We start from the raw sequence: 17,335 nt of genomic DNA, 5'->3' as shown, positions 1-17,335 counted from the left end.
CATTTCAAAGGAGGAAGAGGCAACATTTGGGGTGACCTATATGTTCATAATCTTGAGAGTATGGTAATAGTTTCATAAGTATATACATACGTCAAAATTTTTCAGATTGGGAGTTACCGTTGTGGCACAGCGGAAATGAATCTGACTAGTACCCATGAGGATGAGGTGTTTTTTTTTTGTCTTTTTGCTATTTCTTGGGCCGCTCCCGCGGCATAGGGAGTTTCCCAGGCTAGGGGTTGAATCGGAGCTTAGTTGCCAGCCTACGCCAGAGCCACAGCAACATGGGATCCGAGCCGGGTCTGCGACCTACACCACAGCTCACGGCAATGCCGGATCCTTAAACCACTGAGCAAGGCCAGGGATCGAACCCGCAACCTCATGGTTCCTAGTCAGATTCGTTAACCACTGCGCCACGACGGGAACTCCGAGAATGAGGTTTTGATCCCTGGCCTCACTCACTGGGTTAAGGATACGGTGTTGCTTTGAGCTGGCGTGTAGGTAGAAGTTATGGCTTAGATTCCACGTTGCTATGGCTGTAGTGTAAGCCAGCAGCTACAGCTCCAATTGGACCCCTAGCCTGGGAACTTCCATATGCCTCAGGTGAGGCCCTAAAAAGCAAAAAAAAAAAAAAAAAAAAAAAAATCACATTGTACTTTTAATTAATTTTGGCTCATATCTGTGGCATGCAGAAGTTTCTAGGCCAGGGATGGAACCCACGTAGAAACAGGGACCTTAAGAGTTTCCGTCATGGCTCCGTGGTTAACAAATCCGACTAGGACCCATGAGGATGTGGGTTTGATTGCTGGTCTTGCTCAGTGGGTTAAGGATCCAGTGTTGATGTGAGCTGTGGTGTAGGCTGCAGACATGGCTTAGATCCTGGCATAGGCTGGCAGCTTTAGCTCTGATTAGATCCCTAGCCTGGGAATCTCCATATGCCATGGGTGTGGCCCTAAAAAAAAGAAAATGTCTCTAGGAGATTTCTTATGGTGCAGCAGGTTAAGGATCTGATGTCACTCCAGCAGCTTGGGTCATTGCTGTGGTTCAATCCCTGGCCCCAGAACTTCCACATGCTGTGGCCAAAAATTAAAATAAAATAAAATAAAATAAAATAAAATAAAATAAATCTCTAAAGTCTTCTCTTCCCATCCTCTCTTTTTAAAATTGGTAATTTTTTTTCTTTTAGGGCCACACCCATGGCATATGAAGTTTCCTAGGCCAGGAGTCCTGTTGGAACTATAGCTTTGGCCTACCCACAGCCCACAGCAATGCCGGATCCTTAACCCACTGAGTGAGGCCAGGGATCAAATTGGCAACCTCATGGTTCCTAGTTGGATTTGTTTCCACTGTGCCATGATGGGAACTCTGAAAATCAGTATCATATTTAATGACAACGTATGTTAGAGATATTCTGTCATATTCTCTTTTTTGGGGGGGGGTCATCTGTGGCATGTAGAAATTCCCGGGTTCAGGATCAAACCCGAGTCACAGTAGCAATCAAAGCCACGGCAGTGACAATGCTGGATACTTAACATGCTGTGTCACAAGGGAACTACTGTCCCATTCTCTTTTCTAAATTAAAATTTTTTTTTTCTTTTTAGGGCCGCATCTGTGGCATATGGAAGTTTCCAGGTGTTGGGTTAAAGTGACTCTGGCTCTGATCGTCAGTGTTGGAAAGAAAGACACATGAACCCAGAGAGATCTTGAAAAGGCTCTTCTGCAGAAGGGCGCAAGTGCTCAAAAAGCACATGCTTGGAGAAGGAAGACTCCTCCTATTTATCCCTAAAGCAGGCGGTATATCTGCCCCCTTCCCATTGGTCAGGTTAGGGCCCACGTTCTTTTTGGTTGGCTAATTTGAAACAAATTGTTACTGGGAGAAGAAGGAAAGAGGGGGTCGGAGGAGGGTGTCTCAGACAAAGCAGCAACAAAATGGAGTAACCAAGGCTTGCTTTGATAGAAAAGACCTATGTTAATTCTCACATAGGCTAAGGTCAAATTAGAGCCACAGCTACTGGCCTACACCACAGCCACAGCAACTCGGGATCTGAGCCGCATCCGCGTCCAACACCACAGCTCATGGCAATGCTGAATCCCCAACCCACTGAGCGAGGACAGGGATCGAACCTGCATGCTCATGGATCTTGTCAAATTCGTTTCTGCTGCACCACAAGGGGAAGGCTTCATTCTCTTTTGAACCCACTCTGATCATGCTTTTACCCCCACTACTCCACTGAAACTGCTTGTCCAGATCACTAATAACTCCATGTTGCTAAAGGCAGTTGTCATTTCTCAATTCTTATTTGACTTATTAACAACAATTGGCATAGCTGATCACCTGCTCCTCATAACATTTTCTTCTCTTGCAGAATGTATGTCGTGTGCTACCATGTATTACATATATATGTATTTGCTTGTAGTATATTTACTTAGGAAACGAATTATAATTGTGTCTCCTTTTTTGCACTATGTATGCTTTTGCACTTTCTGAATTTTTTACCTTTTGCATTACCACCAATTTGGGGGAGGGGAACCGCAGCCACTTCCCCTACACCTTCGGAATTTGCCTTCTTGCTCAAGATGCTCAGTTTCTCAGCCACCCTTATTTTTTCCAATCAGTTCCTTTTTGGCTTCCCTTTTCTCCCAATTGATCTTGGACTTGTTCATCCACCAGTCGATCACGACTGAAATAGTACCATGATTTCCATGTTTATATTCTCAAACTATAGGAAACGAATCATTCATATTCTTCTTCTTCTAGTATACTTCCTTAATATTTTTCAAAGTGTAGTCTGGAGCCCAATTGCATCAGAATTGCTTGGGACGCTATTAAAGTGCAAATTCCCAGACCCAATCCCAGCACTTTTTTTCCCCCCTTTTTTGGTCGCCCTGTGGCACATGGAGTTCCCAAGCCAAGGATCAGATCACGGCCACAGTTGCGACCCACACTGCAGCTGAGGAATCTCTGGATCCTTAACCCACTGTGCCAGGCTGGGAATCAAACCTGCATCCCAGTGTTCTAGAGATGCCACCGATCCCATAATACCATGGCTGGGGAACTCCAATCCCAAGCACTCTGAATCATCTTTCGGGAGGTGCAGTTTAGGACTGCACATTGTATTCAAATGGTAGAGGTGATTCTCCTTCACACAAAGGAAATTATTTCATTAACCTCTGCTTTTTCCACAGGCCAAGCATATTTATTCATCCACAAATGTTGAGCACTTGCTGTATGTCAGGCAATATAACTGACCATTCAGACATTGGCTCTGATCTTGTGAGACATTTCCTAGGGACATTTTTGGGATCACTTTGGAAGGTATCATTTTGGGTGATAAAAATCATTTTGGAGGAGTTCCCATCGTGGTGCAGTGGTTAACGAATCCGACTAGGAACCATGAGGTTGCGGGTTCGGTCCCTGCCCTTGCTCAGTGGGTTAACGATCTGGCGTTGCCGTGAGCTGTGGTGTAGGTTGCAGATGCAGCTCGGATCCCACGTTGCTGTGGCTCTGGCGTAGGCCGGTGACTACAGCTCCGATTCAACCCCTAGCCTGGGAACCTCCATATGCCGCAGGAGCGGCCCAAGAAATAGCAAAAAAAAAAAAAAAAAAAAAAAAAAAAAATCATTTTGGTGATAAAAATTAGTGATAAGCCCTTTTTTAAACTTAAAAACTATATAGTTTTAAAAAGTGACCTTCTAAATAGATGTTATTAATTTTCCATTAGGAATACTGATTTTTTAAAATAATAAAAATATGTAAAAATGAGTCCATTTAACAAAAATGACTATAAATATGGCAGAAAGACCAAGAGAGATACAAAAGTCTTAAGTTTGGGAAATACTCACCTAGGACTTCGGATGTAGTTGTGGTGTAAGAAAAAGAATAGCTGGGGGTGAGGGGAGGGGGAACTGGATGAAGGTGGTCAAAAGGTATAAACTTCTAGTGATAAGATAAATAAGTACTAGGGATGTAATGTACATGATAAATATAATTAGCACTTCTGTATGGTATATATGAAAGTTGTTAAGAGTAAATCCTGAGAACTCTCATCACAAAGAAAAAAATGTTTTTCATTTCTTTAATTTTGTTTCTATGAGGAGACATTTACTAAACTTATTGTGGTAATAATGTACCACATTTTATTTATTTATTCTGCAGATGATGGATACTTGGGTTGTTTCTATTTTTTGGCTATTATGAATCATGCTGCTATGAACATTCATGCACATGTTTTTGTGTGGATACATGTATGTTTTAAGTTCTCTAAAACGTATGGCTGGGTCATACGTAACTTTTTTTTTCATGTTTGCACCTGTGGCGCATGAAGTTCCTGGGCTAGGGGTTGTATCGGAGCTGCAGCTGTGGCAAAGGCCACAGCCACGGCAATGACAGATCCAAGCCACATCTGTGACCTACGCCAAAGCTTGCAATACCATTAGATCCTTAACCCTCTGAGTGAGGCCAGGAATCCCACCTGCATCCTCACAGAGACAATTCTGGGTCCTTAACCCACTGAGCACACAATAGGAACGCCTGTGTTGAACTTTCTGAGCAATTGCCAGATTGTTTTCCAAAGTGGCTACACTGTTTTTTGGTTTTGTTTTGTTTAGTTTTATTGAAGCATAGTTGATTTATAATTTCTGCTGTACAACAAAGTGATTCAGTTATACGTGTACACACATCCATCCTCTTTCAGATTCTTTTTCCACAAGTTTATCAGTGGCTACATTTTACATTCCCAGCAGGTATGTGTAAAGGTTCCAACTTCACATCACCAGCACTTGTTATTATCTTTTAAAAATTACAGCCATCGTAGTGGGTGTGAAGTGGTATCTCACTGTTTACTATCAGACTTTGAATGAAATCCGGGGTCTCTGCCAGGGCCTAGAAGGGCTTAGGAGATCTACACCTGTCTTCTCTAATTTTGTGTACCATCGGTACACAATCCCTTGTCTGCAATTGAAAAACCAAAACAGGAGTTCCTGTCATGGCGCAGTGGTTAATGAATCTGACTAGGAACCATGAGGTTGCTGGTTCAATCTCTGGCCTCACTCAGTGGGTTAAGGATCCAGCGTTGCCATGAGCTGTGGTGTAGGTTGCAGACGCGGCTCGGATCCCACGTTGCTGTGGCTCTGGCGTAGGCCAGTGGCTCCAGCTCCGATTCAACCCCTAGCCTGGGAACCTCCATATGCCGAGGGGGAAGCCCTAGAAAAGGCAAAAGACAAAAAAGAAAAAGAAAAAAACCAAAACAGCTCTAAATGTGAAGATTTTTTTTGAACTTATATGGCAGCAAAACCTGACATGAAACTCAGGTAATTTAAAGTCTTTTTCCTACTTAACATGACTATTATACTTTGCAGAAATACTGTGTTTGATCCTGGGGTGCTGTTCCAAATCACTTTGAGAGAGTTACGTATTACTCTGTTTTACTGTTCTAAAGTAAAAAAGAAATTCCAATGCAAATAAATTTCCAAGGATTTCAAATAAAGGATTGTAGACCTGAACCACTTTCCCCCAGCTGACTTAAATTTAGCCACTGGCTGCCTTGCTCTTTTTGACATGCCAGCCATATATACAGGGCACTAGCACTTGCTATTCCTTCTGCTGGAAAGCTTTCCCCATTTATCCAAATAGCTTGTCTCTTCACTGTAACTTTTAAAATGTTTTTTGTTTTGTTTTGTTTGCTTTTTCTTTTTACGGTCATATGACACACAGAAGTTTCCAGGCTAGTGGCTGAATGGGAACAGCAGCTGCTGGACTACGCCACAGCTGCAGCAGCATGGGATCCAGACATCTGTGACCTATGAACCTTAACCTGCTGAGTGAGGCCAGATATCTAACCCGAATCCTCATGGATACTGATTGGATTCTTAACCTGATGAGCCACAACGAGAACTCCCTTTTTATTTATTTATTTATTTATTTATTTATTTATTGTCTTTTTGCTATTTCTTGGGCCGCTCCCTCGGCATATGGAGGTTCCCAGGCTAGGGGTTGAATTGGAGCTGGAGCTGCCAGCCTACGCCAGAGCCACAACAACTCGGGATCCAAGCCTCGTCTGCAACCTACACCACAGCTCAAGGCAACGCCGGATCCCCAACCCACTAAGCAAGGCCAGGGATCGAACCCGCAACCTCATGGTTCCTAGTTGGATTCGTTAACCACTGTGCCACGATGGGAACTCCAATATTTAAAAAAATTTTTAATTTTTTTGTCTTTTTAGGGCTGTACCCACAGCATAAGGAAGTTCCCAGGCTAGGGGTCAAATCTGAGCTGTAGCTGCTGGCCTATGCCACAATCACAGCAATGTGGGATCCAAGCCTTGTCTGCGACCTACACCACAGCTCACGGTAATGCTATCAACCCAGTGAGCTAGGCCAGGGATTGAACCTATGTCCTCATGGATACTAGTCAGGTTTGTTAACCGCTGAGCCATGATGGGAATGCCAATACTTTCAAGTCATTAAAAAATTTTTATTATGCCAGGGATCAAACCTGCACCACAGCAGTGACCCAAGTTGCTGCAGTGACTACACCAAGTCCTTAACCCCTAGGCTGCCAGGGAACTCCAAAAAACATTACTGAGGTGTAGTTGACTTACAATGCTGTATTACTTTCAGGTGTACAGCAGTGATTCGGTCACACGCACACACTTTTATCTTTTTTTAGGGCCACACCTGTGGCATTTGGAACTTTCCAGACTAGGGGTCAAATCTAAGCTGTAGCTGCTGGCCTACACCACAGCAACAGCTATTCGAGATCTGACCTACACCATAGCTCATAGCAACTGCTGGATCCTTATGGATACTAGTTGGGTTTGTTACGTGCTGAGTCACAAAGGGAACTCCCACACACACATTACATCTATTCTTTTTTCAGAAATCTTTTCCATTATAGGTTATTACAAGGTACTTAGATCCCTGTGCTACAGTGTAGGTCTTTGTTGGCTATCTATTTTATATATAGCAGTGTGTATGTTAATCCCAACCCCTAATTTTCTAATTAAATGTGCAAAACTTTTTCTTTTTACAGCTGCACCTGCAGCATATGGAAGTTCCCACACTAGGGGTCAAACTGGAGCTGCAGCTACAGCCACGGCTGATCCTGAGTTGCATCTGTTACCTACACTGCAGGCAGTGCCAGATCCTTAATCCACAGAAGAAAGCCAGGGATCAAACCTGCATCCTCATGGTCACTATGTCGGGTTCTTCATCTGCTGAGCCACCTTATACTTAAAACTGCAGCCATGGAGTTCCTGTTGTAGTGCTGTGGAAAAGAATCTGACTAGGAACCACGAGATTGCAGGTTCGATCCCTCGCCTCCCTCAGTGGGTTAAGGATCCGGCGTTGCCATGAGCTCTGGTGTAGGTGACAGATGTGGCTCGGATCCTGGATTGCTGTGGCTGTGGTGTAGGCCGGCAGCTGAGGCTCCAATTCAACCCCTAGCCTGTGTACCTCCATATGCCATGGATGTGGCCCTAAAAAGCAAAAAATGAAACTGAAGCCTCAGTGTCCCTGCTGTGGTGTAGTGGGTTAAGGATCTGGCATTACTGCAGCTGTGGCTGGATTCAACTCCTGGTCTGGAAACTTTATGCTGCAGGTGGTGCCAAACCCTCCCCCCAAAAAAACCTCCAAACTGCAGCCCTTCCTAACATTTCTCCCCCACTAACATATACTACTGTGAGCTGTGGTGTAGGCCGGCAGCAACAGCTCTGATTAGACCCCTAGCCTGGGACCCTCCATATGCCTCGGGTGCAGCCCTAGAAAAGACAAAAAAAAAAAAAAAGAGGAGTTCCCGTCATGGCGCAATGGTTAATGAATCTATCTAGGAACCATGAGTTTGAGGGTTCGATCCCTGTCCTTGCTCAGTGGGTTAAGGACCCGGCATTGCTGTGAGCTGTGGTGTAGGTTGCAGACACGGCTCGATCCTGCGTTGCTGTGGCTCTGGCTGGCGTAGGCTGGCGGCTACAGCTCCGATTTGACTGCTAGCCTGGGAACCTCCATATGCTGAGGGAGCGGACCTAGAAAAGGCAAAAAAACAAAAACAAAAACAAAAACAAACAAAAAAAAAATCTGGCACATAGCAAGTACTCAATAGTCTTTTCCAACGCATGCAGTTCTGGGGCCAGAGATCAAACTTGAACCACTGCCGTGACACTGCTAGATCCTTAACCTGCTGTGCCACTGGGAAGCTGAATAGTTTTGAATAAATGATCACTCCACATCACCTAAACCACATCTAATACTGTCCTAAAAATTAGAAAACTGAAGACAGAAGTTAGGTAAGTCACCCAAGATTATATATTCAGTTCAAAGTATCAGAAGTGAGATTTACACTCTTAGGTTCACCTCAATGTTTTTTGTTTTTTTTTAATCACATCTGTAGTTGTATAACGATCATTGAAATCCAATTTCACAGGATTTCCATCCCACAACCCATGCACATTCCCCCACCCCCAACTGTCTCCTCTGGAGACCATAAGTTTTTCAATGTCTGTGAGTCAGCATCTGCTCTGCAAAGTTCACTGTGTCCACACCCCCCAAACTCCATGTCAGTGAAAGCATCCGATGTTGGCGTCTCATCGACATGGAGTGGAGCAGGAAGATGTGGTACATATTACACAATGGAATGTTATTCAGCAATTAAAAGGAACAAAATCACCTCAATGTTATTTTGGCCTTGTCTGCAGCACATTTAAGTCCCCAGGGCAGGGAGCAAACCTGCACCACATCAGCAACCTGAACCACAGCAGTGCCAGATCCTTAACCTGCTGAGTTGCTAGGGAACTCCACAGACATGTTTTAATAGGGTACTTGTAGTCAGAAATAAAGTGCCAAGTACATACATAATTTCTACTTACTGAACAAGTAATTGAATATAGATTCCAGCCCATTTTTTTCATCTACTCTTCAGTCTCTTCTGACAAGCTAGTTAGTGCATATGAAAGCAACACTCTATATCTGATAGTTACTGAAGGAACACACTAAATGTGTAAACTTAAAAAGTAGTGTGATAGTAGCTTTTTCCTTGTATGGAGAGGTAGCCGAAGAAAAATAAAAAATTTAGGAATTCAGTTTGAAGGAAAATGTGTTCCAGGACCCTTAATAAATTCTAGTTACCACGGGGAATTGACTTGAAATCCAATAACCTCACAGGTGAACATGGATCAATAGGTGGAAGAGTCCAGAGGCTTCTAACTGGTTTAAACACTCCTCACGCATCAAGCCTAGAAAATATATCAAGTCTAGAGAATATATTAGGGAGGTGCTGAGACAGCAATTATCTCCCCCCTACCCAATACTCCATTAAAACAAGCTGGGGGTGGGAGGGAGGCAAAGGCTCAAAGGTCTACAGTCTTCTTTGTGACCAACTACTAGAACCTCAGTCCACACTTAAGCAAAGCAAGCTGTTGATCTTGTGGTCCAAATATACTGAGACCTCAAACTAAACTGCAGGCCATGTCTGACTACATATATGGTTTTCTTTTCTGTGATAAGTGATGGATTCCTACCTAGGCGGACACTGGATATCCTGGTTGCCTACCAGATCTGACTTACACCTGGTGGTAGACTGGGGCTATTTGAGCCTGAAGCACATGGAAAGCCCTCTTTGGCTGGGATCACTGCTGAGACATGGGTTTAAGCCCTGGCCTGCAGTGGGTTAAAGATCTAGTGTTGCCAGAGCTATCGCCAAAAGAGAAAAAAAAAAAACTCATGAATCAAATTTTAAATTCATGGGAGAACACGTGAATTTACATCTCAGTTAAGGCCTATCCCGAAAAAAGGATAAGCTGTGTCTATAAATATCTCAAGGGAACTCTCACAGTAATTACACAGTCCTGGACTTACCTGAATCTGGTTTTACTGAGCAAGGTAGGATTTGGAACCATTAGGTTTGGTAGCATTTTCACCTTGCATCTGATTTTCTACTATCCAGTGTTTTATTCCTGGTGTAAAGGGATCATTACAGAGGAATGAAAGAGCTGACATTGTAGGTCTCTCCAAAGGATAGACTGTCCTGCCTACATTCAGTGTTTTAACAAATTCAGGACTTGCCACAGCTGTTCCAGCACATGTTGGTACACAGACCGAAGGCAAGTCGAGGTCAACAGTTTCCAACTGGGATTTCATAAAGGGTTCCCCAATTAAAAGGACTACCCCATGAGCTGAAATACTCCACCCCTTCTTTGCTATCATATTCCTTTGAATATAGACACATGCGAAAACATGTTCCCCGGCAAATGTGTATTTCAATCCATTCCCCCAAAAATTTTTCATACATACAGTTGCTCCTCAAACAAGGCATGGGTTAGGGGGCACTACCTAGTCAAAAATTCCTATGGGAGTTCCCGTCTTGGCTCAGGATCCACAAAGATGTGGGTTTGATCCCTGGCCTCAATCAGTGGGTCAGGGATCCAGCACTGCTGTGAGCTGTGGTGTAGGTCAGATTTGGCCTGGATCCTGTGTTTCTGTGGCTGTGATGCAGGCCGGCAGCTGCAGCTCTGATGTGACCCCTAGCCTGGGAACTTCCATGTGCCATGGGTTTGGCCCTTAACCAAAAAAATCCTTATGTAACTAACTTTAGAGCTGGCCGTTTACATCCCTGCTTTCACATCTGACAGTTCAACTAACTGTTGAAAACCATAACAACGCCACTGTTAAACCCACACTGTTCAAGGATCAACTGCATATCCTTAGCTGGCGACTTTCTAATTTCTGAATTCTGGGACAAATGAACCATTGCTGTAAAGGTCACATTAGGTACAACCCTTCCTCACATTGTGGGGGAAATATCTTCTTGTGGGACCCCCCCCAAGTTTCTAGAATACCTGGTGTCCTGGGCTTTTTTACTTGATAGAGAAAATCACTGCAGAAAGATGAAGGTTGGGTGAGAACTGGCTAACCAGCAAACCAATTCAAGGCAAAGAGGTGAATTAACGAAGTTAAGGATCTGGAATCAGATCCCATGAAGCTATTCAGGCCATAAACTTCCATTAAAGCCTTGTGTCCCCCACTAAAGATACTCACACCCAGATCAGTCTAAATTGCTTCCTGATGAGTTCCTCACAAAACTCCTTATCCTGTTCTTAGAACACCAGTTTACGCCAACATGCCAGGTTGAATTAACCTAATACAGATGCTTTAACTCCTCTCCCCCATAGCTATGCAAATTGGGGAGGTCAAAGACAGAAATGTAAGAGAAACACAGGAGTTGAGGTTTAACTTACATAACCACCCTGGCCTCCATGAAAAAGACTATGTGACACTCCAGAGTTCAATATGTGGTGAAGTTACAGTTCCTGTAACATACACAACCCCCATTATATCTGGCAACACACACTCAACATGCCATATTAAGTATAGTCTCCATTTTATTGTCTTTTTAAAGGATAGAATTCCTTCAGTCTCTAAGAACTCAGTTCCTTACATGGGCTTTGGTGGAGGTCGTGGGGCAGCACCCTGAAAGACAAAAAAAATGGAACAGTAAATTAAAGAGTCTCCCTTAAAGAACTTGACCACTGCCCTCCTACCACTAACAATGTATCTGGGCCATAAATGCATGGAAAACCAACACACATCAAAGATTACGCTACTCAATCTGAACCAGATTCTAACCACTTTTGATATTCCTTGAGTCCTCGTATGTGTCTTTCCCCCATCACCCCTCTGGCTCCCACACCTTTTACATACTCACCGCAGGTCTAAATCGGGGTGGAGGTGTTCTATCCTTCCGGGCTTCACGAGAACGATTCCTGACTACCTTGCTGTGAATGGCACAACTCACGCAATAATGTAGTTTCACATACAGCTTGGGAAGCACATAGGCTAAGAAACAGAAAATTTAGAGGTATGATATCATGTATTGCACACCCACCTCACGCAGTTCTTTCTTGTTCATTCTATCAGGCAAAAGTAAACATACCCAGGAGTTCCCTGGTGGCCCCGCAGGTTAGAGACCTGGAATTGTCACTGCTATGGTGCAGGCTCAACCCCTGGCCTGGGAAGTTCTCAAGTTCGGTCATTTTTTGGGGGGGGGGGGGGGGAGTAAACAGGAGTTCCCGTCGTGGCTCAGTGATTAACGAATCCGACTAGGAACCATAAGGTTGAAGGTTCGATCCCTGCCCCCTCTCAGCGGGTTAACGATCCGGTGTTGCCGTGAGCTGTGGTGTAGGTTGCAGAAGCGGCTTGCATCCCGTGTTGCTGTGGCTCTGGCGAAGGCTGGCAGCTACAGCTCTGATTCGACCCCTAGCCTCCATACACCGCAGGAGCAGCCCAAGAAATGGCAAAGAAACAAAAACAAAAAAGTAAACAAACTCATTTAGGCATATCTACAAGATTTCACTCCAAAGAGCTACTATTCACTTTCTGACACCTAAAAACATAGTTTCACGAATAAACACCCCCTTACTAACCCATCCTGTCATCATGGGAATCAAATTCACACCACAGATGTTATACCACCAAGAATCTAGTTTCTTCAACAATCACATCAGCCCTAACACCGTCCAGGGCCCCCGCCTAAAAAAGCTCACTGTCTCTAAAAAGAAAAACGATTAAAACAACATCATATTGCTCCAAAGATCACCCTCGTGAACCTAAGTAGACATGCTTCCTTTCTTAAATGACTCAGTGAGCACTACCACAAAAAGGCTCCCTCCCCAGACACAGCTCAAAGTGGCAAACGCAGCAAAGATTCAATTCTCTTCTACCGACAACCTTAAAAACACAAGGAGATTGCTCGGACACTACTACGACAAAGCCTGTGCACCGCACGGGTTGGCGGGGAGAGGTGGTTTTAGGTCTTAAAGTATGTATGTACAGCTTTCGGCCTCATGTGGAAGTTCCTCGGCCAGGGATCGAATACGCGCCACAAAAAAATTACACTTCTTAAATATTAAGATACCGATTCGCCCCGGGAGCTCACTCACCATCGAAAACGCTCGCTTCGGAAATGTCCCTGACCGCCGCGGCCTCTACAATGTTCCGAATAACGAACTTCTTAATGGCCTTATCCTTGGGCACGCATCGGGCACAGTTGGTGCAGCGAATAGGCTGCACGTGGCCGCGGCCCTTTTTGGCACGGCCATTATTCCTTCTTTTCTTGGTCTGCATCAGGATGAAAACACCATTAAGAAGGGCTCGCAACTTACCCAGCCTTAGACCCCTTCCGGCCACATTTCCCGCCGGCAACCACCAGAAGAGCCACTCAGATCTCCAGTCCCTCCGCAAACCCCCCCAAGCCTGGAACAAACATATGCTCTTTCCATTCCTTCACCGTAGTCCAGGTTTTAAAACCCCCACAATCTCATCTGGCTCACACTCAGCCTTCACCCGGCCCCAATCGTTCACCACGCGCCATAACTCACCATCTTGGAAGCGAAGACGCGAGAGAGGAAGTGGCCAACGGCTCGGCTCTCTTATATAGTGCGAGATCCCTCCGCTCATGCCGAGGGATTCCTCCTAGACGGCTCCTGGACGCACGCCAAGGACGGCAATCACCTTTATTCAAATGTTATTTATTATTCAGCGTTTCTGCTGAAATCTATGGTAGAAAGGTGTTTCTCGAGTTTATTTTTCCGTGGCACAAAGTGACCAAGGGACTATTTAACCTGCTGGCGGAAGAAAATTACGGTTATGTGTTTCCCAGCAACCTTTGCAACACCTTACCCCGGACGTAATTCTGGGCATTTATCTGTATTTTGCGACGCAAGACGGGGAAGTTGCCCGGCGCAAGACCGCTTGTCACACTGCCTATTAGAGGTCGGAGGGGAAGAGATGCATGGTGGGAGTTGTAGTGCGGAGTTGGCAGTCCCCAGGCCCCAAGCCCTTAAACGGAAGGCGACATCACTCCACCGGCCACTGGGGGACGCTCTCTGCTCGTTTCTTTGGTGCATGACAGAAAAGGAAGATGTTGGGGGCGGGAGGCTGGGGGAAGAATAAAACATGTTATTAGTTCCTCCTTCTAATACTGAGAAAACCCAGCAGGGAGGAGTCATGGACAAGTGCATCGGTGCTAGGGCTATTTCTCATTCACCTTTTTGTTCCTGGATCTTGCAAACATAGTGCCAGGCACTGTAGTAAGCACTGTATAAATATTAACTCAGTTAACCCTCAACAAGTCTACAAGGAAGCTTCTAATATTATCCTTACATTACATGGGAATTCCCTAGAGGTTCAGGGATCCCACGACAGATTGAAAAACTGAGGAGTAGAGAGGTTAAAACTGAGGTTGCCCAAAGTTACAGGGAGCTAGTAAGAGGTTTCTTGGCTCCACTGTACTATGCTTTCTCTTACCTAAGAAACAAATAAGTGGATGGAGGTATAAGTTGGACTGGTGACCTAAATGATTTGACTTACACTCCTAGTAAAAATATATTTTACTTTGGTACTCAATACATATACAAATACAAATACACACACACACACACAAAACTGAAACAAAAATTTCATGAAACAAAGCCCTTATGACATAAGGTGCGCTGGTATTTTCTATTTTATTTTAATAAGTGTTCATCAATTCCCATTAAGGTGATTTCACCACTCATTGATGACTCTGGCCTCCTATTGAAATGTACCTTGTTATTTATGTTTAAGTTCCATTTACCTCTTTTTTTTTTTTTCTTTCTTTCTTTTTTTTTTTCTTTTTAGGGCTGCACCCAAGGCATATGGAAGTTCCCAGGATGGGGTTGAATCAGAGCTGCAGCTACTGGTCTACACCACAGCCACAGCAACACGAGATCCAAGACTCCTCTGCAACCTACACTGCAGCTCACGGCAATACTGGATCATTAAACCCACTGACAAGGACCAGAGATGGAACCTGAATCCTCCACGGTTACTAGTCGAATTCTTAACCTGCTGAGCCACAATGGAAACTCCTCCATTTACATCTGAAGAGCCTTCAGAAACTCTTAAGCTTGAGCAGGAATCGCTATACATGGGTAGCCAACCATTCAGTTGTCTCCAAAATTGAAGAAACTTGGGTGTCAGAAGGACCTCCCACTATTTAGACCCAAGCTGGTATAGATTGAGACCAATACTTCATTCATGAGTCATTCTGGAGTCTGACTACACCAGGTTCACTTTGCCTCCAACAACACATCATAGTTTCTGTTAATCTCTAACCCCCTTTATTGGGGTTAAAATAAATGTATTTTCTTTTCTTTTTTTTTTTTTTTTTGGCTTTTTTTGCTATTTCTTTGGGCAGCTCCCGCGGCATATGGAGGTTCCCAGGCTAGGGGTTGAATCGGAGCTGTAGCCACCGGCCTACGCCAGACCCACAGCAACGAGGGATCCGAGCCGCGTCTGAGACCTACACCACAGCTCACGGCAACGCCGGATCGTTAACCCACTGAGCAAGGGCAGGGACGGAACCCGAAACCTCATGGTTCCTAGTCGGATTCGTTAATCACTGAGCCACGACGGGAACTCCCTAAAATTTATTTTCTAACTTTTTTTGGGTCATTTTTTTGCCATTTCTTGGGCTGCTCCTGTGGCATATGGAGATTCCCAGGCTAGGGGTTGAATCAGAGCTGTAGCCACCGGCCTACGCCAGAGCCACAGCAGCTCGCATCTGAGCCTCGTCTGCAACTCACACCACAGCTCACACATGGCAATGCCAGATTATTAACCCACTGAGCAAAGCCAGGGATCGAACCCGAAACCTCATGGTTCTTTGTTGGATTCATTAACCACTGCGCCACAACGAGAACTCCTTATTTTCTAACTTTTATTTTGGCTTTAAAACCACTATATTCATAGGCTATTTTGAGTTTCTGTTTGATAGTTTCAATGGGGCATGGAAAATGATAGATTCTAGATAGAAGTATCTCTAATTTTCACCTCGATATCATGGAAAATACAAGGCAGACAGTATCGTATGGAATGGCAATGAGGTAGATAGAATAGAAAAAAGTTCAGTGAAGGGGACAGAAAATAATTAATATTTAAGACAGAACAAAGTTAATGTTCCTATGTTGGCTTTTCTTTGGATTTTCATAGCCCAGAGGTTTTACTGGCTGGATTACTGGGCATTAAGAGATAGACGCAGACTTTGGAGTAACATAGCATACTCTAGGTTCAAATCCACGTTCTGTCACTTACTGACTGATAAGTGTTGGATAAGTTACTTATTCTCTCTTGGGCTTTTATTTCTTCTCTAGTAGTGGTGAACTTTTTTTTTTTTTTTTTTCTTTTTAGGGCCACACCCGCCGCATATGGAGTTTCCAGGCTAGGGGTCTAATCGGAGCTGTAACTGCTGGCCTACACCACAGCCACAGCAACACAGAATCCGAGCCTCATCTTCGCCCTACCCCACAGCTCACGGCAACACCAGATCCTTAACCCACTGAGCAAGGCCAAGTATCGAACCCACATCCTCATGGATCCTACTCAGGATTGTTAACTGCTGAGCCATGAAACGCTGAACATTTTTTTTCATAAGCTGTCTCTATACTTGACACAATGCTTGGCACTTATGAAATACTCAGAAAGTGGTATACCCTATGATCACCATCATTCCTGTCACTATGTCTTGTTTCTCCCCGGGCATACAGTGTGTTTTGCACTTAGAAAGTACTCAACAAATATATGATGAATCTCTGCTTTGGACAGATAGGCAGGGTACACTTTCTCTCCTATCCTGAAGGCACTCCTGGTGGGACTATCTCCACTTCCCAGTCCAGGTTTAACATTCTTCTGCTATTCTGCAGCAACAACTTGAGTATTTTTTTTTTTTTTTTAATGGTCACACCTGCTAGGGGTCTGAGACCTATACCACAGCTCACAGCAATGCAGGATCCATAACCCACTGAGCGAGGCCAGGGATGGAATCTGCATCCTCATGGATACTAGGGGGTTTCACTACCACTGAGCCACAACAGAAACTCCAGCTTGAGCATTCTTGTTTAGTTTCCTCTCAGTCTAAAACCTCATCACCTTTAGGAGTTCCCGTCAAGGCTAAGTGGTTAATGAATCTGACTAGGAACCATGAGGTTGCAGGTTCAATCCCTGGCCTTGCTCAGTGGGTTAATGATCCGACGTTGCTGTGAGCTGTGGTGTAGGTTGCAGACGAGGCTTGGATCCCACGTTGCTGTGGCTCTGGCATAGGCCAGTGGCTACAGCTCCGATTCTACCCCTAGCCTGGGAACCTCCATATGCCGGGAAAGCGGCCCAAGAAAATAGCAAAAAGACAAAAAAAAAAAAAAAAAAAAAAAGACCCCTAGCCTGGGAACCTCCACATGCCACGGGAATGGACCTATAAAGCCAAAAAAAAAAAAGAAAAAAGAAAAAAAGAAAAAAACAAAAACACCTCATCACCTTCAAAATGCTCAGTAGTTAG

At 44.4% G+C, this 17,335-nt stretch overlaps 1 protein-coding gene across 1 annotated transcript; it reads right to left on the bottom strand.

Moving 5' to 3' along the window:
- Positions 1–11,348: 11,348 nt before the first annotated feature.
- RPS26 (ribosomal protein S26) lies at positions 11,349–13,388 on the bottom strand. The gene is made up of 4 exons (NM_001097481.2): positions 13,362–13,388; positions 12,924–13,101; positions 11,690–11,820; positions 11,349–11,454 (listed from the first exon to the last, which is right to left on the bottom strand). The coding sequence occupies exons 1-4, from the start codon at positions 13,362–13,364 to the stop codon at positions 11,419–11,421; spliced, it is 348 nt and encodes a 115-aa protein (NP_001090950.1). The 5' UTR covers positions 13,365–13,388; the 3' UTR covers positions 11,349–11,418.
- Positions 13,389–17,335: the final 3,947 nt, after the last annotated feature.

Source organism: Sus scrofa, chromosome 5, assembly GCF_054392235.1.
Source record: "Sus scrofa isolate SSC_HxYL_T2T_F1_AM1 chromosome 5, Sscrofa_HxYL_maternal_Yorkshire_Landrace_v2.0, whole genome shotgun sequence".
In the NCBI taxonomy this organism is placed as follows: domain Eukaryota; kingdom Metazoa; phylum Chordata; class Mammalia; order Artiodactyla; family Suidae; genus Sus; species Sus scrofa.
Note: the sequence above shows the minus strand (reverse complement) of the source record. Positions and strands in the feature narration are given on the sequence as shown.